General features: G+C 33.9%; 2 protein-coding genes across 2 annotated transcripts; both read left to right on the top strand.

Annotated features, from left to right (window-relative positions):
• The first annotated feature begins 1,240 nt into the window (after positions 1–1,240).
• Positions 1,241–2,293, top strand: LOC108463597 (uncharacterized). Its single transcript, XM_017763519.2, has 2 exons — positions 1,241–1,525; positions 1,762–2,293. Exons 1-2 carry the CDS (start codon positions 1,388–1,390, stop codon positions 2,137–2,139), a joined length of 516 nt encoding a protein of 171 aa, XP_017619008.2. The 5' UTR covers positions 1,241–1,387; the 3' UTR covers positions 2,140–2,293.
• Positions 2,294–21,472: 19,179 nt separating this feature from the next.
• Positions 21,473–25,164, top strand: LOC108463184 (cationic amino acid transporter 7, chloroplastic). The gene is made up of 3 exons (XM_017763130.2): positions 21,473–22,698; positions 22,769–22,994; positions 24,371–25,164. Exons 1-3 carry the CDS (start codon positions 21,748–21,750, stop codon positions 24,940–24,942), a joined length of 1,749 nt encoding a protein of 582 aa, XP_017618619.1. The 5' UTR covers positions 21,473–21,747; the 3' UTR covers positions 24,943–25,164.
• The last annotated feature ends 1,446 nt before the right edge of the window (positions 25,165–26,610 follow it).

Raw genomic sequence — 26,610 nt, 5'->3', positions numbered from 1 at the left:
TACATTTGGTTTTATGATGGCTTTTCTAGCCTTCTTACAATATTTTTTTTATTTACTATCTTTTCTTTTTACAAGTGGTAGACAAAAGAAGACTAGGGCGGCGCTTAGGGCGGCACATAGGGTTAAGAGGTTAGGTTTTTTTTTTTCTTCATTTTTTTATTTTGGGTTGTATTTAGGCTTGGGGTATTTTGGGTTTTAGTTGAGTTTTGGTATTTGGGCTGTGATTTTATTGGGCTCCGCGCAAAATTTGAGTCTTACACACGTGATTCGAAAAAAATAATTTAACTGTAAAGAATGATTATAAGGTGTTTTTCTATTTTTTAGTTAAAATAATGTGAAGAGAATAATATGTAAATGAATCTATATCTCGGATGGAAGCCTTATTTAGAAAATTAGGATTTTTTCAGCCAAAAAATTTATTGAAAATCAAGAGTTAACCAAATTTGATATAGTTACAACTCAACAACCCTAATTTTAGTAAATAAGAAGTTGTAACTGTTAAAGGTAATTAATAGGAGAGAATCCATACATTAAATATCACATTTAAAGTAATTTAAAGATGAGTAATCATGAAAAGACCTGAGATATAATTAATGATAGCACCTTAAAAGAGGTATGGGTACTTAAATAATGAAAATGAAGAGATTTCGATAAGTTATGTTACTATAAAAAAAAAAGATGAAACCAAAATGAAACAATTGCTGACAATGTTTTTTTCATATAATGTTTGTGTTGAAATATCGGAAGAAAAAAAAGGATCTTGACCCTAAATCTATTGAAGAATGTAGACATAGATATGATTGGTGAAATTAGTTCAATTTTCCTACATCTGTGGAGCCTAATTCATCCACTATCTTTAATCCTAATATAACAAGTGATTTAAGTCCTATCACACCCCAATATAGTAACCTTACTTTTGTATCTAAAGGCTAGATCTCTAACATCTAAATTTTCTACTTGAACAGATAAGTGCTCTCAATGCTTAGTACAAAACCTATACAAGTCTCTTAAAAATATAGAATTTTGAAATTTGCTAATGTATTGGAGATCAATTACAATCCAATCATCTATAAACTATAAAATTGGGTTGTGGTGGTGTTGTTATTAGGATAATTATTTGGTACACTAGCGGTGGAAATTTTTAACTCTACAAGTGGGCTGAGATTTTGTCATGTGTACTTAAATTGTATTTAACAATTAAAAAATTAAATAAATATGACGTGTCAAAATCTTAGCCCCGTTCCAAATAATTACCCTTATTATTATTATTACCCCTTTTTTACCTACTCATCGTTATCTATGAAACCACGTCCTCGCTACCCAATTCTCTATAAATTGAGAGTAAACAAAGTTTAAAGAGTCCATCGCTCTTCTCTAATTCCAATCAATGGCCTCTAAAATCCCTAAAATTAAGCAAGAGAGTCCTATGGATGATGTTAGATTTAGCAATACTTCTCTCATCTCTAATGCTACTGTCAGTATGAAGAATTGCTCTAACATTAATCAAAGTGTAAAGCATGATGAGGTAAAGTATTAGCCGATTTAAATTCCTCATGTATTTGTCCTTTATATGGTAGATTATTCATGTCAAAATTATTAATCCGAACCTTTTCTTCTTCTTTTGTTAAGACTCTGAGTAAGTCCGTGCAAGTCTAAATAAATGATTAAAATCGGGCGAAATCTGATGATACTCTTAATAAAGGAATTCATTTCAATTTATCAGCTTTTTATGTTTCTGTGGCTTTTTTGGACGTTTTTAAGGAATATCGTCAGGGAGATGCTCGGAAGATAAGTTTGACCGAAACTGTCAAAGAAGAAAAAGGAAAAATCATAGATTTGAATTCTAAGATAACTCCGATAGGTCTACCTCCGAAAGATCCTTTATCTACTAACCGATGTCAGGAGATCTCATCGGCATCGCTATCAGAAATGTCACGCATGCTTCTTAATCAACAAGACTTTTCTGGTGAAGAAATTGAGTTCAACTTCCCAATGGCAGAGGAACCATCACTTGTTGTGATGGCTTGTACTCGTTGTTTAATTTATGTGATGGCATGTGAAGTCAACCCTAAGTGTGCCAATTGCAAGACCTCTGATCATCTTCTCGATATATTTCGCGACCCCCCTCAGAACCCCTAAGAAGTCAAAGAATGTTTAGTTTATTTTAATTTTAATGTTGTTCTCCTAACTATATAGGTTAGGTTTTAAGTTTAAGTTTAATGTTGTTGTCCAATCTATATATGTAATGTTTGGTTTCTAAGTTTTAAATTTAATAATAATGTTGTTCTCCAAATTATCTCTTAAGTTTTAATTTTAATTTTGCTCTCCAAGCTATATGTTATATATTACTCTATTTATCTTCTCCTTTCTTCCAAAATCTTGTTTATTTATGATAATTTTATATAGAGGATTAAAAGTTTATTAATTTAGACTTCGAAAAAAAAGAAGATGTAAATGCCAAATTGGTTCTAACTATTACCAACATACTTTATTGAAATAATAAGGGATGATTTTGAAATAAATTTAAAATAACAAGGACCAGAGTCCGGATACGTTAGGAGGAAAAAGGTTAAAGAAAAGCACGTAACTGAATGGGTGTATAATAAGTTAATAATAAATTTTTTTATTTATTTTTATCCAAATCAATTAAAAATAAAAGGAAAATGGTAATAATAAAAAAGCAATTGAAAAATATATAATTATTGAAAAGAAGTAAAAAAAATTGTTATGAATATCGTATTAAGTTGATGTTTATCATGATCACTTTAAGTTCTAATAGTTATTAGAATTAGATCTCTACTTCTTTCATACTTCTTATGCTTATAAATACTGACTCTGATGAAGCATTGTAAATGGATGATGTTAGATCTAGCAATATTTCTCTCATCTTTATGAAGAATTGCTCTAACATTAATCAAAGTGCAAAGCATAATGAGATAAACTATTAGCTGATTTAAATTCCTTATGTATGTATTCTTTATATGGTAGATTATTCATGTCAAATTTATTAATTTGAACCATTGTTTTGTTAAGAGTCTTCGAGTAGTCCGTGCAAGTCTAAATAAATAATTCAAATCAAGCGAAATTTGACGATACTCTTAACAAAGAAATTCGTTTCAATTTATCAGCTTTTTATGTTTCTGTGGTTTTTTTTTTTTTTTGTCTTTTTTAAGGAATATTGTCAAGGAGATGCTTGGAAGACAAGTTTGACTGAAATCGTCGGAGAAAAAAATAGAAAAAGCATAGATTTGAATTATGAGTTAACTTTGATAGGTTTGCCCCTGAAAGATCCTTTATCTATTAACCGATGTCCAAAGATCTCATCGGCATCGCTATCGGAAACATCACACATGCTTCTAAATCAACAAGATTCTTCTGGTGATGAAATTGAGTTCAACTACTCAAGAGCAGAGGGATCGTCACTTGTTGTGATGGCTTGTACTCGTTTAATGTATGTGATGGCATGTGAAATCAACCCTAAGTGTGCCAATTGCAAGACCTCTAATCATCTTCTTAATATGTTTCACGACCCCCCTAGTCCCCCTAAGAAATCAAGGAATGTTTAGTTTATTTTAATTTTAATGTTGCTCTCCTAACTATATAGGTTAGGCTTTGATTTAAAGTTTAATGTTGTTGTCCAAACTATATATGTAATGTTTGGTTTCTAAGTTTTAATTTTAATTTTAATGTTGTTCTCCAAATTATCTCTTAAGTTTTAATTTTAGGTTTCTTCTCCAAACTATATGTTATATATATTACTCTATTTATTTTCTCTTTCCTTCCAAACTCTTATATATTAAATTACTTATGATAATTTTATACCTTCTCACCAACATTAAATTTTTATTTTTAAATAGAGATTAAGGGTCAGTTTGGATGGCGGTGGGTGCGGTGCAGTGCGTTTAGCTTACTTTTTGTCTTATGCTACAATATTACTACAGTATCTAATCTCATTGCCATCGTTGTTTTTACAATAATCGCAGATAAACGCACCGCCCATCCAAACCCACCCTAAAAGTTAAATATTTAGCCTTGTGGAAAGAAGGATGTAAATTCCAAATTGGTTCTAAGAATTACCAACACACTTTATTGACATAATAAGGGATCATTTTGAAATAATTTTAAAATAACAAGGACCACAGTCCGGATACATTAGGAGGAAAAAAGGTCAAGAAAAGCATGTAACTGAATGGGTGCATAATAAGTTAATAATAAAATATTTTGTTACTTTGTTGTCCAAATCAATTAAAAATAAAAGAAAATGGTAAAAATTGCAATGGAAAAATATATAATTGTTGAAAAGAAGTAAAAAAATCTATTTATTTGTAATTTTTATAAAAAATATTTGCATTATTAATGTGATCATGTTTTTCTTTTTCCAGTTTAATATGATCCAACTAGAATAAGTTTATTTTATTCAAATGTATATGTGAAATTAAAATCGTAAAAATAATTGTCGATTAAGTTTTAATTCGATTGGTATGAGTATTGTTGTCAATGCAGGAGGGCGTGGGTTCGAGTATGCTGAAGCGCATTATCCTCTTATTTATAGATATTATCAGAACTTCTAATGAAATTCTTTAAAAATATATCGTGCACTAGACTAATTGAGAATGATGAGTTCGTTCACTAAAGAAATCCGGTTAGAAGTTAGAACTCTATTGTATAATTCAAATATATTGACCCAATATTTGGTTTAAGTTAATTGCAAAGAAAGGCATGAAGATCTATTAGAAAAAGTTTATTCTTTATTATTATTTCACTTCAAGTAGATTAAAATTTCGAAATTCGATGGAAATTGATATATGTTTGAAATGATTAGCAACACAAAGGTTATCTTTTCGTAATGCACTAATGTTGATGATCCACAACACCTTTTTAGTTCTAGTTGCAAATATCAATACCCAAACTCATGATTGTTGACCCATTTCTTTAATGACCAATTGATATGAGCATCAACTATAAGCACAAATATAGGTGGGATACCAATGAAGAGTATTAAATATAAGCACGATCCTAAACCTTACACTAAGAAAGAGTGAGTATAAGCAGTGCTTGGTGCATACATGGATGACAAGGTTTAAGATGAATTACACACTTGGGTAGATAGATTCTAACAACCCAAAATTTTCAGTCTCAGTTATCCATTGGAAGGAGTTCAAAAGTAGCAGTTTGTGCAAGACTGAACAACAGGATGAGCGGAAAGATAATTGTTTGAACAAGCAGCTTGGATCAACTTCAGATTGCACTCACTGGCATGCTTCCTATCTTCATGGCAATTTCTAAAAGCATCAGGCCTCGCGTGTGTGACAACTATTCAAATATGACAAGTAAGTTGTTTGTCGCAATGATAACTGAAGTGGGAATTTCCATTGGCATATAGAACCACTTCAAAAACTTGTCTCACCAATCTTCTCATTTGGAAATTTTTTATTTACTTTTACTTGAGAATTCTCTAAGCGTTTTTATGGGAAATTTTCAATTTTGAACTATAAACTTGGGTTGTTGTTGTTAGGATAATTATTTGGTATGCTAGTGGTGGAAAATTTTAACTCAATGAGTGGGTTGAGATTTTGCCATGTGTCTTTAAGTTGTATTTAAAAAAATAGATATGACATGTGTCAAAATCTTAGCCCTGCTATATGAAATTAAAATTTTTCAGTAATGATGTTACAAATAATTACCCTTATTAATATTATTACCACTTTTTACCTACTCATGAAACCACGTCCTCGCTACTCAATTCTCTATAAATTGAGAGTAAACAAAGTTGAGAGAGTCCATCTCTCTTCTCTAATTCCAATTAATGGATTCTGAAATCCCTAAAATTAAACAAGAGAGTCCTATGTGTAGCGACGTAAAAAAAATTTTTAGTTTCGCTTGGTCACTAATTGTGGCGATTTATTAAACATTTGAAAACCAACTTTCGATTTTATTAACAAAGGGAGTCGCCACCGATCCTTTTTTATAGGTGTGGTCGGACACCTAATAAAATTATTTTAAAACAAAAAGAATGCCAAATTTAGGTCTACATGAAAGTCCAGAGAAAAATTGGGGTTCGGGAGTCAGTTACGCGTGAGGAAGGTATTAGCACCCTCGCGACGCCCAAAATTGGTATCTCATAAACATGTGTTAACTTGATTTTCAAAAATTCGAGTTCAATATAATATTTAATCGTGATCCGATTGAAAATGAGAATTTTAGTTTTCGATTTTTTTTAGAAAGGGTGTCCGTTTTTTAACACAAGTTTATTAATTTCACCCAACATAGCAATGAAATCAATGGCTTAATATTAAATCGGTACATTGCCTTATTTTTGAAATTAATTAAAACATGAGAAAAAATATTCCTAAAGTGAGAAATTTAAAATAGATAAAGGACGAAAAAAATGATATCATTAATGAAAAATATTAACATGGAATACTAGAATATTAGAATAACAATAATAATGATATTTATAAAATAAAAACAAATCATGTACTAATAATAAAATAGGAAAAATGATATATTTGGTAATAATAATATAAAATAATAATATGTACATAAAATACATATATATATATATGTGCATATAATAAAAATATGTAATAATAGTAATAATAATATCTACAATAAAAGAAAATATTAGGAAACGTACATAAAAAATATATACATAAAAATTTACAACAATAATATAAAATGATGATATGTGCAAAAAAAAAATATATATATATATATATATACATATGTACATAAAATATACACTAATATAATAATAGTTATAATAATACTAGCAATAGTAATAATTTGTAATAATAATATATACACAATATGGTATTTAAAATATATATATATATATATATATATATATATATGTATATAATAGTATTTAAGAATATATACATAAGAAATATATAACTAATGGCATTAAAAATATATACATAATACATATAAAATACCTAAAAAAGAAGGGGAAAGAAGAGAGAGGGAGGGGAAAAGGAAATCCGGCTAAGGGGGCGGTCACGGTCGATCGTCGGTCGCCATCGTCGTCGCCGCCACCGCCCATGGTGGCGGAAAAAATTCTTAACAATATATGTATATATAAAGAAAGAAAAAACACAACACAAAAAGAAAGAAAAAGATTCGAAAGAAAAGGAAAAAGAAAAATGCAACCTTTTTATTGATTTTTTTGTGTTCAAAATTTGAAGGGATTTTTGTGTTTTTTCCTTTTTCAATCTTTGTAAAATCCCCCTCCTCCTTTTTTACATGATTTTTGAATGGCTTTTTATAGCCATCTTTTACATGATTTTCTATTTTTTTTTTCTATTTTGTAGGTGGTGGTGGTAGACAATGGGAGGAAAAATGGGGCAAGTGGGAAAGTGGTTAGGTGGCTAGGTTTTTTTATCTTTTTTTGTTAGGTTTTTCTTTTTTCTTCTTTTTTTTGGGGGGGTTAGGTTTTTTTTGGGGTAGGTTTTTCTTTTTCTTTTTCTTTTTTTTCTTTGTTTTTTTTTTGGGTTAGGTTTTTTTGGGGGGGGCTTAATGGGCTTTTGAACTGGGTTTGGGTAAATGTAAATGGGTCATGGGTTAAGGGTTTTAGTGGGTTTAGAGGTTTGGTTGGGTTTTCATATAATTGGGCCCGGGCAATTTGGGCTTCTACAGCTGCCCCTCTTTGCTCATTGTCATGCAACGATAATAGAGCAAAGACTTTCAAGGAAGACCAAACTTGCCCGGTCTTGCTAGGTCTTGACTTGCTTTGGAACTCTTCTTGTTTAGTTAGTCTCTTTTCAGTCCACCGCATCTTGTAGCTTTGGTTCAATCCACTGCAAATTCGGAGATATGCCTTGTAGCTTCAATCTGTTCCAATGTAACTTCAAGGATATGAGATTTGTGGCTTCGATCCGCTTCACTGTAACTTCAGAAAGATAAGATCTACAATTTCAATATGCTCTTCTATCGCTTCAGTGAGATAAGGTTTTGGTCTTCTCTTCTGCGACTCCAGAAAGGCAAGATCTGATGCCCTCGATCAACTCCACTGCAACTTTAAGGAGGCAGAATCTGACGTCTTCAATCAGCTTCAATCTTTATTCTCTACTCGGCATGTGATCCTGAGCTCAACTCATTTTTTGCAATATGAATTGACTCTCTAAAAACAGACATTAAAAACAGAAATTGAAAATAGCTCAGCGCGTGAGCCAAGGCTCAACTCACCTCTCGCAATATGAGTTGATTTTTTGAAACTTAACTTGAAAAGCAGATTTTGAAAATACCTCGATATGTGACTGGAGGTTCAACTTACCTCTCGCAATATGAGTTGATTTTTGAAAAACAGAAATTAAAAGACTCAACTCAACTCTCGCAGAAATTAAAAAGCTCAACTCACCTCTCGCAATATGAGTTGAATTTTTTTGAAAAAAAAAATTGAAAATAGCTCAGCACGTGAGCCAAGGCTCAACTCACTTCTCGCAATATGAGTTGATTTTTAAAAACAAATTTGAAAACAGATTTTGAAAATACCTCGACATGTAACTCGAGGCTCAACTCACATCTCGCAATGTGAGTTGATTTTTTGAAAATATAAATTGAAAAAATACCTCGATGTGTGATCTCAAGCTCAACTCACCTCTCGCAATATGAGTTGATTTTTTGAAAGATAGAAATTAAAAATAGCTCAACGCATGAGCCAAGGGTCAACTCACCTCTCGCAATATAAGTTGATTTTTTGAAAGCGAAATTGAAAATACCTCAACGTGTCTTGAGGCTCAACTCATTTCTCACAATATGAGTTGAATTTTGAAAACAGAAATTGAAATTACCTCAGCGTGTCCCGAGGCTCAACTCACCTCTCGTAATATGAGTTGATTTTTTTTTTTGAAAGGCAGAAATTGAAAAATGGAAATTGAAAATACCTCGACGTGTGATCTGAGGCTCAACTCACCTCTCGTGTCTGAGTTGACTTTTTGACAACAGAAATTGAAATTACCTCAGTAGCGTCACGAGGCTCAACTCACCTCTCGCAATATGAGTTGATTTTTTGAAAGGCAAAAATTGAAAACGGAAATTGAAAATACCTCGACGTATGACCTGAGGCTCAACTCGCCACTGCATATCGAGTTGATTTTTTGACAACAGAATTGAAATTACCTCAACGTGTCACGAGGCTCAACTCACCTCTCAAATATGAGTTGATTTTGAAAAAGTAGAAATTAAAAGGTTCAACCTACCTCTCATAATATGAGTTGATTCTTGAACAACGTAAATTGAAAAGAAATTGAAAATACCTCAACGTGACTCGAGGCTCAACTCACCTCTCGCAATATGAGTTGAAATTAAAACACAAAATTGAAAATACCTCAGCGTGCCCCGAGGCTCAACTCACCTCTAGCAATATGAGTTGATTTTGAAAAACAAAAATTAAAAGGCTTAACTCACCTCTCGCAATATGAGTCAATTTAAAACATAAACTAAAAATACCTCAGCGTGCCCCGAGGCTCAACTCACTTCTCAAATATGAGTTGATTTTGAAAACAAAAATTAAAAATACCTCAACGTGTCTTGAGGCTCAACTCATCTCTCGCAATATGAGTTGATTAAAACACAAAAATTGAAAATACCTCAGCGTGCCCCGAGGCTCAACTCACCTCTAGCAATATGAGTTGATTTTGAAAAACAAAATTAAAAGGCTTAACTCACCTCTCGCAATATGAGTCAATTTAAAACTAAAAATACCTCAACGTGTCCCGAGGCTCAACTCACTTCTCATAATATGAGTTGATTTTGAAAACAACAATTAAAAATACCTCAACGTGTCTTGAGGCTCAACTCATCTCTCGTAATATGAGTTGATTTTCCTTGAAAAGCATGAATTAAAAACATCAAAATACCAAAACCATCCTTTGGTAGAATTCGTGTCTTTTCCTTTGATTCATTCGACTTTCATTCAAGATTTCTTGCTCTGTTGGAGTACCAGATATGCCATGTATGATGTTATCATGATATGCACATGTTTGTCTTAAATGCTTTTATGCCTACATGATTATGCAAAGGCTCCTTAAGCATGTTTGTCGTATGTCCATTTAGCCACGATTGTTGAGGATCTGTGTTCATTGCTTTGATTCTCGACTTTCTCTTGAGCCTTATACTGTCTTCAAGCTTCACGAGTAATCGACGTTTCTCAGATATCACTCTTTTGCCCCCGATTGAACTTTGTTCTTACTTTGAGACTCTTGTGCTTATCAAATTTTCATCCAGGTAATGCTTAACATTTCTTTTGCTTAGAGTGTGTCATTTCACCATTTATCATGTAAATAAACACATAATGAGATGCATGAAAAAGGTCAGATAGGGACAAAAATGATATTTCATATTCATCTATTTCAAATGTGGCAAACAAAGCAAGTTAACCAATGAGAGTAAAAAAATGTCAAAAAGAAAGAAAGGATCGTATTCAACGGATACAAATGCTCTAGATATTCAACACATGAACTCTTCCTCGTTCCTCAATCAAAAATCTTTTCGAGCGCGGCTTCTTGTGTAGAAGATTTCGAGCTTTTAGAAATGCTTCAAATACTGTAGTCTCACTGTTTGACCCGCTGTTAAAACGCCACGCTCTTTAAGCCAGGTTTACCTCATTAGGACGCCCTCTCGGGTTTTCATCCTAATCTTTTGTGCTAATCAAGACGCCCTTTGCGGGTTTTCGCCTTGATCCCTTTTTTTTTTTTGATGCCCTTTTCGGGTTTTCATTTTAAGCATAATATTTCTTCATAGCATCTGAGTTCACTGGATTCGACACTTCTTTCCCATCCATCTCGGCAAGGATCAAAGCTCTTCCTGAGAATGCCTTCTTTACGACGTACGGTCCTTCCCAGTTTGGTGCCCATTTCCCTCGCAGATCTTTTTGTATTGGGAGAATTTTTCTCAGCACGAGTTCTTCTTCATGGAATTATCTTGGTCGTACCTTCTTGTCATGAGCTGCGATCATTTTTTTTTTGGTACATCTGCCCGTGACAAATTGCCCTGAGACGCGTTTCTTCAATGAGGTTCAGCTGATCATATCGAACTTGTACCCATTCTGCTTCTTCTAACTTTGATTCCATTAAGACTCGTAGAGAAGGGATCTCAACCTCGATAGGTAGCACAGCTTCCATTCCATAAACCAGAGAGAAAGGAGTTGCTCCCGTAGATGTTCGTACAGATGTGCGATATGCAAACAAAGCAAATGGAAGCTTCTCGTGCCAATCTTTAAACGTCTCAGTCATTTTCCCAATGATCCTCTTAATATTTTTTTTGGCTGCTTCAACAGCCCCGTTCATCTTTGGACGATAGGGCGAGGAGTTATGATGCTTTATTTGGAATTGCTCGCATACTTCCTTCATCATCTTGTTATTGATTCATGGCGTTATCGAAATGATTCTTTTAGGCAAACCATATCGACAAATGATTTCCTTCTTCAAAAACACAAACTGTAGTCTTGGTCACATTGGCAAACAAGCGGCTTCTATCCATTTTGTGAAGTAATCAATGACCACAAAAATGAATCGATGTCCATTAGAAACTTTCAGGAAAATAGGCCCTATGACATCCATGCCCCACATAGAAAAAGGCCGCGGAGAAGTCATGACGTGAAGGGGCGAGGGGGCTACATGAATTTTATCGCCGTAGATTTGACATTTGTGGCATTTTCTGGCAAAACTAATGCAGTCGTTTTCCATCGTCAACCAGTAGTAACCGAGTCTCATAGACTTTCTAGCCATAGTGAAACCATTGGCATGTATCCCGCAAATTCCCTCATGGACGTCTTCAAGTATTTTTCTAGCCTCAACAGCATCTACGCATCTCAAGAGCACCTGATCTTTTCCTCTTTTGTACAGGATGTCCCCATCAAGAACAAATCCCGCTGCCATTCTTCTGATTGTTCTTTTGTCGTTCTCGTTTGCTTGTTCAGGATACTTTTGATTCTTGATATATTCTAAGATATCATGGAACCATGACCGTCCGTCTGGCTCCTTTTCAATGCTGAAACAATGGGCAAGGACTTCGTATATGCTCATTTGAAGAGGCATTATTTCAGTTTCTCAGTTTGCTTTGAACATTGAAGCCAAGGTGGCCAGGGCATCAGCCAATTGGTTTTCTCCTCGCGGGAAGTAATGAAAAGTTATTTCTTTGAATTCTTTGATCAATTCAGCTACTAAATCACTGTACTTAATCAATTTTGGGTTCCTCACTTCCCACTCTCCACGGATTTGGTAAACCACTAGGGCTGAGTCCCCGTACACCTCTAAGATTTCGATGTTTCGTTCAATAGCTGCACGAAGTCCCATGATACAGGCCTCATATTCTGCTATGTTATTGGTACAGAAGAAATTCAGTCTTGCAGTGAACGGATAATGATTCCCGTCTGGTGATACCAGGATTGCTCCAATTCCATGCCCTAAAGCATTTGACGTACCATCAAAGCACATCTTCCATGACTTCTCTTTTGATGACTCGGATTCTATTTCTGTGATGCACATTAAATCTTCATCTGGGAAATCGAATCTTAAAGGCTCATATTCCTCTGTCGTTTGAGTTGCTAAGAAGTCAGCTATTGCACTCCTTTTTGTCGACTTTTAGCTCATATAGACGACGTCATATTCTGATAGTAAGATCTGCCATCGTGCCATTCTTCCTGAGAGTGCGGGTGATTCCATCATGTATCTTATTGGGTCCAGCTTTGAAATTAGCCATGTCGTGTGATACAACATATATTGTCTGAGTCTCCGAGCTACCCAAACCAGAGCACAACAATATTTCTCAATGGACGAATATTTTGCCTCATATTCAGTGAACTTTTTACTGAGGTAGTAGATCGTTTTTTCTTTCTTTCCTGACTCATCGTGTTGCCCCAGTACGCAACCCATTGAACTTTCGAACACAGTCAAATACAATATCAATGGTCTTCCAAGAGTTAGCGGTACTAGCACTGGAGGACTGGACAAATATTGTTTTATCTTATCAAAAGCCACCTGGCATTCCTCGTTCCATTCTCCCGGGTTATGTTTTCGAAGAAGCCGAAAGATTGGGTCGCATTGGTTGGTAAGTTGAGCGATAAATCGGGCGATGTAGTTTAATCTCCCTAAAAATCCTCTAACTTCCTTTTGCGTACACGAATGTGGTAATTCTTGGATGGCTTTTATTTTATCTGAATCCACTTCTATACCTCTTTCACTGACAATGAAGCCTAGCAACTTTCCCGAGGTAGCCCCAAATGTACATTTGGCTGAATTAAGCTTTAGCTAAAACTTTCTCAACCTTTCGAACAACTTCTTGAGGTGCACTACATGCTCTTCTTCCCCTTGGGATTTAGCAATCATGTCGTCGACGTAGACTTCTATTTCTTTATGCATCATGTCATGGAATAACGTCACCATAGCCCTCTGATATGTTGCCCCAGCTTTCTTTAACCCGAATAGCATCACCTTGTAGCAGAACGTTCCCCACATTGTTATGAAGGTAGTTTTCTCCATATCCTCAGGGGCCATCTTGATCTGATTATACCCCAAGAATCCATCCATGAAAGAAAACAATGAATGTTTGGCTGTGTTATCCACCAACGTATCAATGAGTGGTAAGGGAAAATTATCTTTAGGACTTTTCAGGTCACGATAATCCACGCACATTCGTACTTTGCCATCTTTCTTTGGTATCGGGACTATGTTAGCCACCCATTCTGGATATTTGGAGGCTTGTAGGAAGCCAGCATCAAATTGCTTCTTGACTTCCACTTTTATCTTCAACAACATCTCAAACCTCATCCGTCTTAGCTTTTGTTGAATGGGCTTGCATTCTGGCTTTAATGGGAGCTTATGGACCGCTATATCTTCATCCAATCTCGGCATGTCTGATATGACCATACGAATACATCTTTGTATTCATGAACAAAGCAATCAAATTATGCCTAGTGCCCCCTGAAATAGAAGTCCCAATCTTCACTTCTTGCCTCCTTTCTTCAGTTCCCAGATTTATTATTTCAACAGATTCTTGATGAGGCAAAATCTGTTCATCCTCTTGTTCCACCATTCTTAGCAAATCAGGAGACGAGACATAGTCTTCAGCGTTTTCTTCGGCTTCGAATTCTCCTAAACAAACAGCCTTCTCAAAATCAATTTCAGGACTCGTAACGGGTTTGTTCATGCTGTTGACATCTGAGCACCTGAAAGTTGAATGGAAAAGGGAACTATAGAGGGGCATCCAAGTATTGAAACCAACAAACGAAATGTTATGGCATAGGATGAGGCAAATGTAAGGATTGGCTATGACATGAGAAAATGATTATGAAATTAGTGATAATGTGAAAGATTATGACGAAATGCATCTTCATTGATATTCATTTGAATGATAAAGAGCGAATGCGAGCTCTTCTGAAGAATTCTATTATATCTAAGGACATAACAGAATGTTAACGTTTGAGCATTACTCTGAAGACTTATAAACTACAAGAAGGTCCTCGGTAGTCCAATTGTTCAACATGAAACCAGGAGGACAAGGGCGTATCCTCGAGACGTCTTTACTCACATCAGCCCTTTGTCAATAACATTTATCTTGACATTTTGAAGACCCTTTTCAATTAACCATAGCGTGTTTCGTGGACTATCTTGTCCAGGGTACATCATTCCCGCAGATGTAAATGTTTTTGACAAAGGAGGGTACTCTATTGGTTCCCATTCTGGTTCTCGGCCCAAAGTTCTTACAATCCTTCTTTCCTGATTTTTTTCACTGTCTTCTTCTTTGACGCATGTCAGTCTGGAACCCCAAACCGTGTCGGGCCTGTGGTGCATCGGCTTTAAAGCCCCGACTATTCCTTGCAGATATCTTCCTAAACCTCTTCTCGCCGAGCTCCCTTCCCTCATCAATTTGACACCCATTCTAGTATTTCTCGACAATTTTGGTACCGGAATTCTGTTTCTCTCAACGACAAAAGTGGCATTGACAAATTCAAGGGATCGGAAGGAACATTCCAATGCGTCTTTGTTCACTTCCAAGTACGGTGCATCAAGCGAGACAGATCATGTGTCTTCTTCTCCTCGACAGTGACCAAACAACCGTCCATGATAAATTTCACCTTTTGATGGAGGGATGATGGGACTGCTCCAGCAGAATGGATCCAGGGTCTTCCCAAAAGGCAGTTATAAGAGGGTGTAATGTCCATGACTTGGAACTCGACATCATAAATGTAAGGGCCTACTTTCAAAGGGATTTCGATCTTTCCCATGACTTAGCGCCTCGTCCCGTCGAATGCCCTTACCGTGGAATGACAGATCCTTAAGTAGGACAAATCCATCGGTATTCGGCGTGGCCAATGGCATAACATTTAACGTCGACCCATTATCGATGAGCACGTTCGGTATTATGTAGCCCTTGCAGCGAGTCGTGATATGCAGCGCTTTCACTGAGCCTCTACTATTGGGCGATATTTCATCATCACTAAAAGAAATGAAATTATCCGCATTCAAGTTGTTCATCCATCTAGTCAGTTTTTCAACGGATACATTGTTTGCCACATAAGCTTGATTTAACACTTTCAGCAGAGCATTTCGGTGTGGTTCTGAATTCAACAGCAGAGATATTACTGAGATTCGCACTGGCTGCTTACTCAATTATTCTACCACTATGCTTGATAAATTTTAAGAATTCACGTGCTTCCTCCTCGTCCACGTGGATTTTTAGCTTCTTGTCGGCGCATTTCATGCTCATCATCATCCGTGCATCGGTGCTTTTTCTTTCTGTTTCAAGTCACGTTCTTCTTTATCTCCTTGAATAACATCTTCCACTAAGAGTGAAATGACCTACTTCCCGACGTTTCCAGTCATGGCTTTGGGCTTTTCATCTTGAGTGTAACGATGTTGACATCGATACTTCCACGTCTTGTTTTATTGTCCTTATAAGAGAAAGGAGATGGTACTTCAATTATCATTTTTGGTTTCACCGGCTCCTTCTTCGCGTCATAATAGATTATTAACGGTCGGTCGGCGCTATATGGGAAACCTGATGATTGATTGTGAGAGGCACATATTTCTCTTTCATTAGTCTCTTCCCTTTTGTTAAGGACCTTAATCTCTTTATTATCCATCCGGTCTTGAAGCAACCTTTTAAATTCCTCACACGACTGAATGTCGTGTCCCACAATCCATGGAAATTGCAAAAACTTTGACCTTCTTCTTCGAGAATTCTATCGGGGTGACAAAGTAATCCTTTCTTAACTAGTACCTCCCAGATTCTCTGCAGAGGTGTTTTTATTTCAGTAACCTATCTTCTGACTTTCCATTCGTCCACTTTCCCCACTATGCTCACATCCCTTTCGGTATGGTTAGGGAATGGGTTCCCAGTTGCATTACTGGCACTATCGAATCATAGGATACCTGCATCAATGAGTCATTGAACTCTTCTCTTAAAGGCTAGGCAGTTTTCCGTGGAATGTCCCTGGTTTCCCGTATGGTATGCACAACTAGCGAATTGTATGTTTTAACCTCAGCGAATGAGTATGGAATATGCAATGAATGAATGAATGCATAAATGAATGCATGAATGTTAAATGAATGTCAGTCATGAATGAATATACAAAAATTTGGTGTTAATTTCAAGATAGCCCCTATTTAGGCATTTCCTTAATCAAAGGAGTATTACACAACATTTCGGTCACTCGTATAATTGACTCCTCTATTAGAAACCCGTTTTTGGCAACCAATCTCTAATCAACACCTTCCTAACAAGATGCCTTCGATGCATGATGAAAAATAAAAATACAGACAAACGACCTTGGTTAGCGCAACACATATAAACATAGAAAAACTGTGGAAAATCTAACAAATTAAGCTACTTGGTCCAGTGGACTCGATTCCCTTGCTTAGAAAGCACAAATGTAAAAGAAATAGAAGGTAAGATGTGCTTTTCCCGTGTACTTATTTCGGTGACTACTAAACGAGCGGTGGTTCGGCATGGCTCTAGTTAGGTGGCTCATATAGTTTATTATATGCGATTTTGGTTCTAGATAGGTACTCGAATTGTCCGTATGTCATCTGCTAAGATTAGTACGAAGCCTCAGTCATAACCCATCACAGGCTCACGAGTTCAATTCGAGGGATTACATTTACTTATGCCTATGCGGAGGGACAAGTTAACTCACGAAAGCATAAGTCATATGTAACCCGAAAGTATTCACTAGCTTTGTGCGGAGGGACGAGTTAACTCACGAAGGCGTAACGTTTACTTTCACTTAAGCAGGGGCCGGAGCCGGGTATAGAGCTCATGTTATGCAACAAAATGCACGTGCACGTGTGTGGGGAGAAACTTGCAAACCTTTACATTTTATTTAAAAACTAAACCAAAACTAAAATCACAAAAATTTAAAGTGAAAAACAACCGGATAAAACAAGTTAGAATATATACAACACGATGCAAATGCATGATTTTTTGAAAACAAAAATTTGAGGATCACGACTAAATGTTAATTTGAACAAGGAACTTTGAAAATTTTGACAACGCGAGTTTAATTCGACTCGACTCTCAAAACGGGTCCCCGATTGGAGTCGCCAAATGTAGTGACGTAAAAAAATTTTTAGTTTCGCTTGGTCGCTAATTGTGGCGATTTATTAAACATTTGAAAACCAACTTTCGATTTTATTAACAAAGGAGTCGCCACCGATCCTTTTTATAGGTGTGATCGGACACCTAATAAAATTATTTTAAAACAAAAAGAAGGCCAAATTTAGGTCTACATGAAAGTCCAGAGAAAAATTGGGGTTCGGAGTCGATTCTGCGTGAGGAAGGTATTAGCACCCTCATGACGCCCAAAATTGGTATCTCATAAACATGTGTTAACTTGATTTTCAAAATACGAGTTCAATATAATATTTAATCGTGATCCGATTGAAAAATGAGAATTTTAGTTTTCGATTTTTTTTAGAAAGGGTGTCCGTTTTTTAACACAAGCCGATTTAATTTCACCCAACATAGCAATGAAATCAATGGCTTAATATTAAATCGGTACATTGCCTTATTTTTGAAATTAATTAAAACATGAGAAAAATATTCCTAAAGTGAGAAATTTAAAATAGATAAAGGACGAAAAAAATGATATCATTAATGAAAAATATTAACATGGAATACTAGAATATTAGAATAACAATAATAATGATATTTATAAAATAAAACAAATCATGTACTAATAATAAAATAGGAAAAATGATATATTTGGTAATAATAATATAAAATAATAATATGTACATAAAATACATATATATATATATATATATATATGTGCATATAATAAAATATGTAATAATAGTAATAATAAAATCTACAATAAAAGAAAATATTAGGAAACGTACATAAAAAATATATACATAAAAATTTACAACAATAATATAAAATGATGATATGTGCAAAAAAAAAAATATATATATATATATATATATACATATGTACATAAAATATACACTAATATAATAATAGTTATAATAATACTAGCAATAGTAATAATTTGTAATAATAATATATACACAATATGGTATTTAAAATATATATATATATATATATATATATATATAATAGTATTTAAGAATATATACATAAGAAATATATAACTAATGGCATTAAAAATATATACATAATACATATAAAATACCTAAAAAAAAGGGGAAAAGAAGAGAGAAGGGAGGGAAAAGGAAATCCGGCTAAGGGGGCGGTCACGGTCGATCGTCGGTCGCCGCCATCGTCGTGGCATGCCACCACATATGGTGGCGGAAAAAAATTCTTAACAATATATGTATATATAAAGAAAGAAAAAACACAACACAAAAAAGAAAGAAAAAGATTCGAAAGAAAAGGAAAAAAGAAAAAATGCAACCTTTTTATTGATTTTTTTTTGTGTTCAAAATTTGAAGGGATTTTTGTGTTTTTTCCTTTTTCAATCTTTCTAAAAATCCCCCCTCCTCCTTTTTTTACATGATTTTTGAATGGCTTTTTATAGCCATCTTTTACATGATTTTCTATTTTTTTTTTCTATTTTGTAGGTGGTGGTGGTAGACAATGGGAGGAAAAATGGGGCAAGTAGGAAAGTGGTTAGGTGGCTAGGTTTTTTTATCTTTTTTTGTTAGGTTTTTCTTTTTTCTTCTTTTTTTTTGGGGGGGTTAGGTTTTTTTTGGGGTAGGTTTTTCTTTTTCTTTTTCTTTTTTTTTCTTTGTTTTTTTTTTTGGGTTAGGTTTTTTTGGGGGGGGCTTAATGGGCTTTTGAATTGGGTTTGGGTAAATGTAAATGGGTCATGGGTTAAGGGTTTTAGTGGGTTTAGAGGTTTGGTTGGGTTTTCATATAATTGGGCCCGGGCAATTTGGGCTTCTACACTATGGATGATATTAGATCTAACAATTCTTCTCTCATCTCTAGTGCTACTGTCACTATGAAGAATTACTCTAACATTAATCAATGTGCAAAGAATAAAGAGGTAAACTATTAGTCGGTTTAAATTCCTCATGTATGTGTTCTTTATATGGTAGATTATTCATGTCAAATTTATTAATTTGAACCTTTTCTTCTTCTTTTGTTAAGAGTCTCCGAGTAAGTCCATGCAAGTCCCAATAAGTTATTAAAATCGGGCAAAATCTGATGATACTCTTAATAAAGGAATTCATTTCAATTTATCAACTTTTTATGTTTTTGTGGGTTTCTTTTTTTTTTTTTGTCTTTTTTAAGGAATATTATCGGAGAAATGCTTAAAAGATAAGTTTGACTGAAACCATCAAGAAGAAAACAAAAAAAAAGCGTAGATTTGAATTCTGAGTTAACTCTGATAGGCCTACCCCGAAAAGATCCTTTATCTACTAACCAATGTCCGGAGATCTCATTGGCATCACTGTCGAAAACGTCATGCATGCTTCTGAATCAACAAGACTCTTCTAGTGAAGAAATTGAGTTCAGCTACTCAAGAGTAGAGGGGTCGTCACTTATGGTGATGGCTTGTACTCGTTGTTTAATGTATGTAATGGCATGTGAAATCAATCTTAAGTGTGCCAATTGCAAAACCTCTTATCATCTTCTCGATTTATTTCGCGACCTCCCTCAGTCCCCTTTAAGAAATCAAGGAATATTTAGTTTATTTTAATTTTAATGTTGTTCTCCTAGCTATATAGGTTAGGTTTTAAGTTTAAGTTTAATGTTGTTGTCCAATTTATATATCTAATGTTTGGTTTCTAAGTTTTAATTCTAATTTTAATGTTGTTCTCCAAATTATCTCTTAAGTTTTAATTTTAGTTTTGTTATATGTTATATATTACTCTATTTATTTTCTCTCTCCTTTCAAATTATTGTTAAATTATTTATGATTTCGTGGCTAAATTAGTTGTTAATTAATAAACGAAAAACTGAAACTTAATTATAAATAATTTGAGCTCTAATTATATGTATCCAATCGGTCCCCGCTAGCTCATTGAAATTATAAATGAATTGCATTTAGAATCAAATGAGTATAAATAGATAGAAATGATAAAGTTAGAGAAATAAGTTACATTCGAAATGAATGTATTTTCTCACTAAGTATGGAAATGACCGAGAATTTTTAAGTTTTTGAAATATTATTTAATTAAATAATTAAAGTTCGAAAATAAAATAAAATTAATTTTCATTGGGAATTAGGATTAGAATTGAATTGAGAAAATTATTTAATTGAAAAATAATTTAAATTAATTTAATAAATAATATTTATTTTGGGAAGTGAAAAATATGTATTAAGTTGGATTAGATTATAAAGTATTGGATTAAAATCTAAGAAGCACATAGGAAAGACACAAATCCCTTATAATAAGCATGAGGAGTGACAACCCTAGTATACTTAACTAGGGTTAGACGTCCTTCTCTACTAGTAGAACTAGTTTATTATTTATATTCTATTAATTCAATTAGGATTCTTTAATCTGGACTTTTAAATAGATCACACTAGTATATCTATTTACATAAAAGTTTTCAATATTGTTATTCTACCTAAAAAGAATAAAATAGTGAAAAATTCTATTTTTGTAAATAACAATTCTACCTATTTATATATAGAGAAAGAGATTTACTTTTCTAGTGAAAGTAAGAAAATTATTTTTAATTCTGCCTTTATTTCGTGATTGTTCGAGTCTACACACGAATCGATTCATGATATAAGAATAGCGAAGAATATCACGGGTTAAAAGCAATAAGCGTTTAGGAGCTGCCTCGCACTTTATAAGAAAAGTTTATTGTTACAAATATCACAAAACGATTCAATTTTCAAATTTTTATTTTTTTGCAGTGAAAGAAAGTCGTTTTCAAATCAAATTTTTTTCCAATAGTTTTTAGTCGTTAGAAGAATTTATTTGACGCATTTAATGTAGCTTACAATAATTATGTCTCGAGACCACTCGATCTAATTAAATTAAAATTTTTTAACATTTTTTTTAAATAATTTATTTAATCAAGAGTTATACGAAATAATCATATTGAATGAATTAGACTTAAATGGTATAATCGGTTTCAAGAAGGATTGAATTTTGAAATCCTTATTTTAATTAGTTGCAGAGTGTTGTTTTCTAAGGATCAGACAATTCGAATACAAGGAAGGAACTACAAGTGAAACTAAAACCTTTCTAAAGGAAAAATACTCCAAAACTGGCTCCTTAATCTTTTCTCTATTGTCTCCATAAATCGTCAAATGCAACCAACCCAAACGCCATAACTCTCCCTACACTTCACAAACTAAACCCCATCCTCCACCTTCCAATGGAGTCCCCGCCTTCCTCTTTCTCTACTTTCCGGTCTTACCTCAGGGCCTTGGCTCAAACCCCATCTCGTTTCGCTCATCGTGCACCCTCTGTTTCTTCCTCATATGAAGAGTTAAGTTGGGTCAAGTCCCGTTCCGGCTCCAATATGCACAACTCCCTCCGATGGTACGACTTAATTGGTCTTGGAATAGGAGGTATGGTCGGAGCTGGTGTTTTCGTCACCACCGGAAGAGCTAGTCGTCTCTATGCTGGCCCTGCAATCTTAATCTCTTACGCAATTGCTGGTCTTTGTGCTCTCCTTTCCGCTTTCTGCTACACTGAGTTCGCTGTCCATATGCCCGTCGCGGGCGGCGCCTTTAGTTACCTACGTATCACATTCGGTGAGTTCGCCGCGTTTTTAACCGGAGCCAATCTGATAATGGAATACGTAATGTCAAACGCCGCCGTTGCTAGAGGCTTCACCTCTTATTTAAGCGCCGCAATCGGTATACCCACCGCAAAATGGCGGTTTACAGCTGCAGCTCTCCCAAAAGGGTTCAACGAAATCGACTTGTTGGCCGTCGCCGTCGTATTAACCGTCACTCTCATAATCTGTTACAGTACAAGGGAAAGTTCAATACTGAACATGATACTCACCACATTACATATCCTTTTCATAATCTTTGTAGTATTAATGGGTTTTTGGAAAGGAGATTGGAACAATTTCACTCGTCCAATGAACCCAAACAGCCCTTCCGGTTTCTTTCCGTACGGACCTTCCGGTGTCTTCAATGGTGCCGCCATGGTTTACTTTAGTTACATTGGATACGACGCCGTATCCACCATGGCTGAAGAAGTAAGGTACCCGATCAAAGACATTCCCATTGGAGTAACAGGCTCCGTCGTTATCGTCACCATTCTGTATTGTCTCATGGCCGCTTCCATGTCCATGCTCCTCCCTTACGACAGGGTAGTACTTTCTAACTTTTTGTTTATGTTTTGGTTGGTATTATTTGGTCAACTAATTGCCGAGCACGCAGATCGATGTAGAGGCGCCATTTGCGGCGGCGTTCAGTGGGAGGTTGGAGTGGGTGTCGAAGGTGATCGGGGTGGGGGCCAGTTTCGGGATATTGACGTCGTTGCTGGTGGCGATGTTGGGCCAGGCTCGGTACATGTGCGTCATTGGACGTTCAAGCGTGGTCCCGACATGGTTCGCCAGGGTGCATTCTAAAACATCTACGCCTCTCAATGCCTCCGCTTTTCTTGGTACGTATTTCTTTTTATTTACTGAATATATTTCTTTTCATTAGGGAACTGTTACCGATGAGGGAGGATTAATTGGGCTCTATGTGCATTTTCATTGATTTCTGAGTTCAGCCTCGGCCGTTGCAGTTGAACCCACTTGAACCGTTTTTGTTCATGCTGGTGCTCTTTTTTTTTTTTTTTTTACGTCTAAATGACTACAAAATCCGTTTTTAATAATAATTATCTCACAGTCACTGAAAGAATTCTTTTAAAAAAAGTAGATATATTTATAGTTTTATTTTTAAAATTTCTTGAATTTGAAATTTAAGGTGGATTTGAATGAATAGTTAGTATAAAAACAGTAGTGACGATGAGATTAGATATTGCAATAGTACTGTAACGTAAAATAAAAAATAAGCTAAATAGATATTCTCGCGTAATATTGTAATGATTTGCGGTTAGTATAAACACAACACCGAACCTATATCCCAAGTAACATATGTTGTAAGGATCAAGTCAAAAATCAAATTGACTGAATTTCCTATTTTCAATTCAATTGGTTCAATCAATTCTAACCCTTTTAAAATATATAAAAGAATAAATTAATCATAATTAACAAAGCTCTTTCATATCTATTTAGGGGGGAAAAAGGCACATGGGTCTACATTATTGATTGATAATTTCAGCATGGCCTTTCACACAACCTCTTTCATATCTATTTTGAACTAAATTAAGGTTTATTATGAATCTATATTAGTCTATACGTCTTCAATTTTTGGCCCATTATTGATATTTGATAGTGACGTCCTTTCTCCTCAATTTTCATCAACAATGGTAAGGTTTATTATGTATTGACTCCTAGTTTAACAGATATTATTGTTATTCTATTAATCAAGAGGATATGATTTAGTGAATTTTCGTGTATTTTTTTTAATTTAAAGGTTAGAGATAGATTAATAGAGGTAGCTGATAAAAGTATTATAAAAGTTATTGTATTAAGATTCAGATTGTATTTTTCCTCTATAAAAAAAATAAGTAAATTAATCATTATACGTTAGATCAAAGAGTAAATTGGTGTTTTTGTTAAAAATTTTATCAATTTCTATTATTAAAACTGATCTTTATATGTCGGTATGAGATATGCATGACACATCATATATTCTTGGTTATTTAATTCAATCATATCGGTTTTAATGGTACAAATTTATGAAATTTTTAACATAAAAAATTAATTTACTTTTTGATCTAATATATAGAGATTAGTTTTAGTGAAATACAATCAAACTCTTAATATATAAACGTTTATAATACTTTTACCAAGTAGGCCTAGTATAAAAAAATTGTTTTACTTATCGTAGATATTGCTGTTAATTATCACAATTCTTCTTCATTTTCAGGAATTTTCACGGCTGCCATTGCCCTTTTCACTGATCTAAACATCCTCTTGAACCTCATGTCCATTGGCACACTCTTTGTCTATTACATGGTCGCAAATGCCGTAATCTACAGGCGATATGTCGTTATCGGGACAACAAAGCCGTGGTCTATATTATCCTTCCTATGCCTATTGACCCTCACTTCCCTTCTATTCACCCTGTCGTGGCATTTTGCACCCTCAGGGAGTTCGAAGTCCTTTCTACTTGGCCTATGTATCGGACTCGCCACGGCTATAACACTAATTTTTCGTCACACGGTACCGCAAGTGCGGAAACCCGAATTTTGGGGTGTACCTTTCATGCCTTGGCTACCATCTATATCAATCTTCATGAATATATTTCTGTTGGGGTCTTTGGATGGACAGTCGTATGTCCGGTTCGGGTTCTTTTCGGGTTTAGCCGTGCTCGTATACGTCTTGTACAGTGTTCATGCTAGCTTTGATGCTGAAGCAGAGGGACTTTTAGGTGTAAAGAATGGTGAAATGATCAGAGAATCATCAGAAAGTGAAGAAGACCCAAATCACAAGGTGTAAGAACTTTGGCTCACCTTTTTTAATTTAATTATAATATAATATAAATACATCATAATATAATATAATCGAGTAGACAGCAACTTATCGTACACTTGGTGTCTTGAAATAGGCTGATTAGATTCTGATCTTTATTTTGTACATTATCATGTGATCATTATCATTATTTTAAAGCTTCATCGTAAATTGGAAATTTTACATCAATGGAAGAGCAAATTAAGCAAAGCAGTGATAAACTAGTTTTACAAGGTAAGCAAAATTTGATTTTGCTGGAAAAATCGAATTTTTTTTTTTAAATTGTGAGGTAATCGAATCAAGTTATTTAATTGAGTTTAATTTTTAACTTAATTCAAATAAGTAATTTAGTTTTTCGAGTTAGAGTTAAGTTTACAAATCTAATAATTTGAATAATTCAAATAATAAATTTGTGTAATTATCCTTTGATAATTGTCAATTTGAAAGATGAATAAATTAGTCTCTTTCAACAAAAATACAAAATAATTTTAAAAATTAAAAATTTATAATTTCATTTCAATATTTCATAATTTTTAAAATAAAAATTAAAAAATTCTAAAGAGTATGTAAAAAGCTAAAAATTTTATTTTTTTTCAAAAAATAAATTTGAGGACCTAAATAAGTAAATTATCAATTCAAATTTATTACACTAAAATATCTTTCTTTTTTTTCTTATATATTTGAAAAGTTCTCAAATATATACGGTTTAAATTATGTGTTCTATCGTGAAATTAATTAAACTGTAACAAGATTTTAATTTGACATATTTATTTTTTTTAATTTAACTTGAATAATTTCACTCGATTCAAAAAAATTTCAGATTAAGTTTAGATGATAAAATAAGACTCGTTAACTCAATTAACTTGAAATTTTAACACTCGATATGATTGTATTCGATTAGATCAAACACTCACCCCTAGTTTTCCACGTGGAATGGGTTGGGTTAGATTCAGGTTGGGTCTATGTATGATAATAGTACGTAGGGGCAAAGCCAAAATAGTTTTTAGGAGTCAGAATTGAATAATAATTTTTTTAAGGGATTAAACATAATGTATTAATTTATTATTCATCATTTTTAAGGGTTAAACATAATTTTCTCTATTTTGAAAGTCAAAGTACAATTTTATCATAAACAAATGTTTAATTTTATTGTATTATAGAGGACTTAAATAGAAAATTTTCATTTAAGGAGGCAAGTTTGCCCCTTACGCTTTATGTTTGTTCAAATTCATGTGACTTAAAATGAGAGTATGAAATTTTGTCAAATTTTGTTTATGTTTATAAATGATTAACCTATATCCATTTAATTAGGTCAGTTAATATTATTATTTTAAATGATATATTATTTATAATTTCATATTTCATATTTTAGATTTTAGATTTTTCATTTATTTTATATTTAATTTTGCGATATAAATTATACAATATATAAAATTATATCTTAAAAGTATAAAATTGGTTGGGTCGACTGAGCTCAAGTTTTAAATGTTGAAATCCAAGCTTGATCTATATTTTAAATAAATTTAATTTTTTGTTCAAGCCTATTTTTTGAGTCTTATATTTTATTCAAACACTCTTATATTTCGAGCGAGCTTCGGAGTTTAGAAAAATAACCCAATCTAAACTTATCCTATATACATGAATGTACAAGACTTC

The sequence above is a fragment of the Gossypium arboreum genome, chromosome 13, assembly GCF_025698485.1.
Source record: "Gossypium arboreum isolate Shixiya-1 chromosome 13, ASM2569848v2, whole genome shotgun sequence".
NCBI classification, from domain to species: domain Eukaryota; kingdom Viridiplantae; phylum Streptophyta; class Magnoliopsida; order Malvales; family Malvaceae; genus Gossypium; species Gossypium arboreum.
The sequence above is the reverse complement of the archived record's forward strand: the minus strand, read 5'-3'. Positions and strand labels throughout refer to the sequence as shown.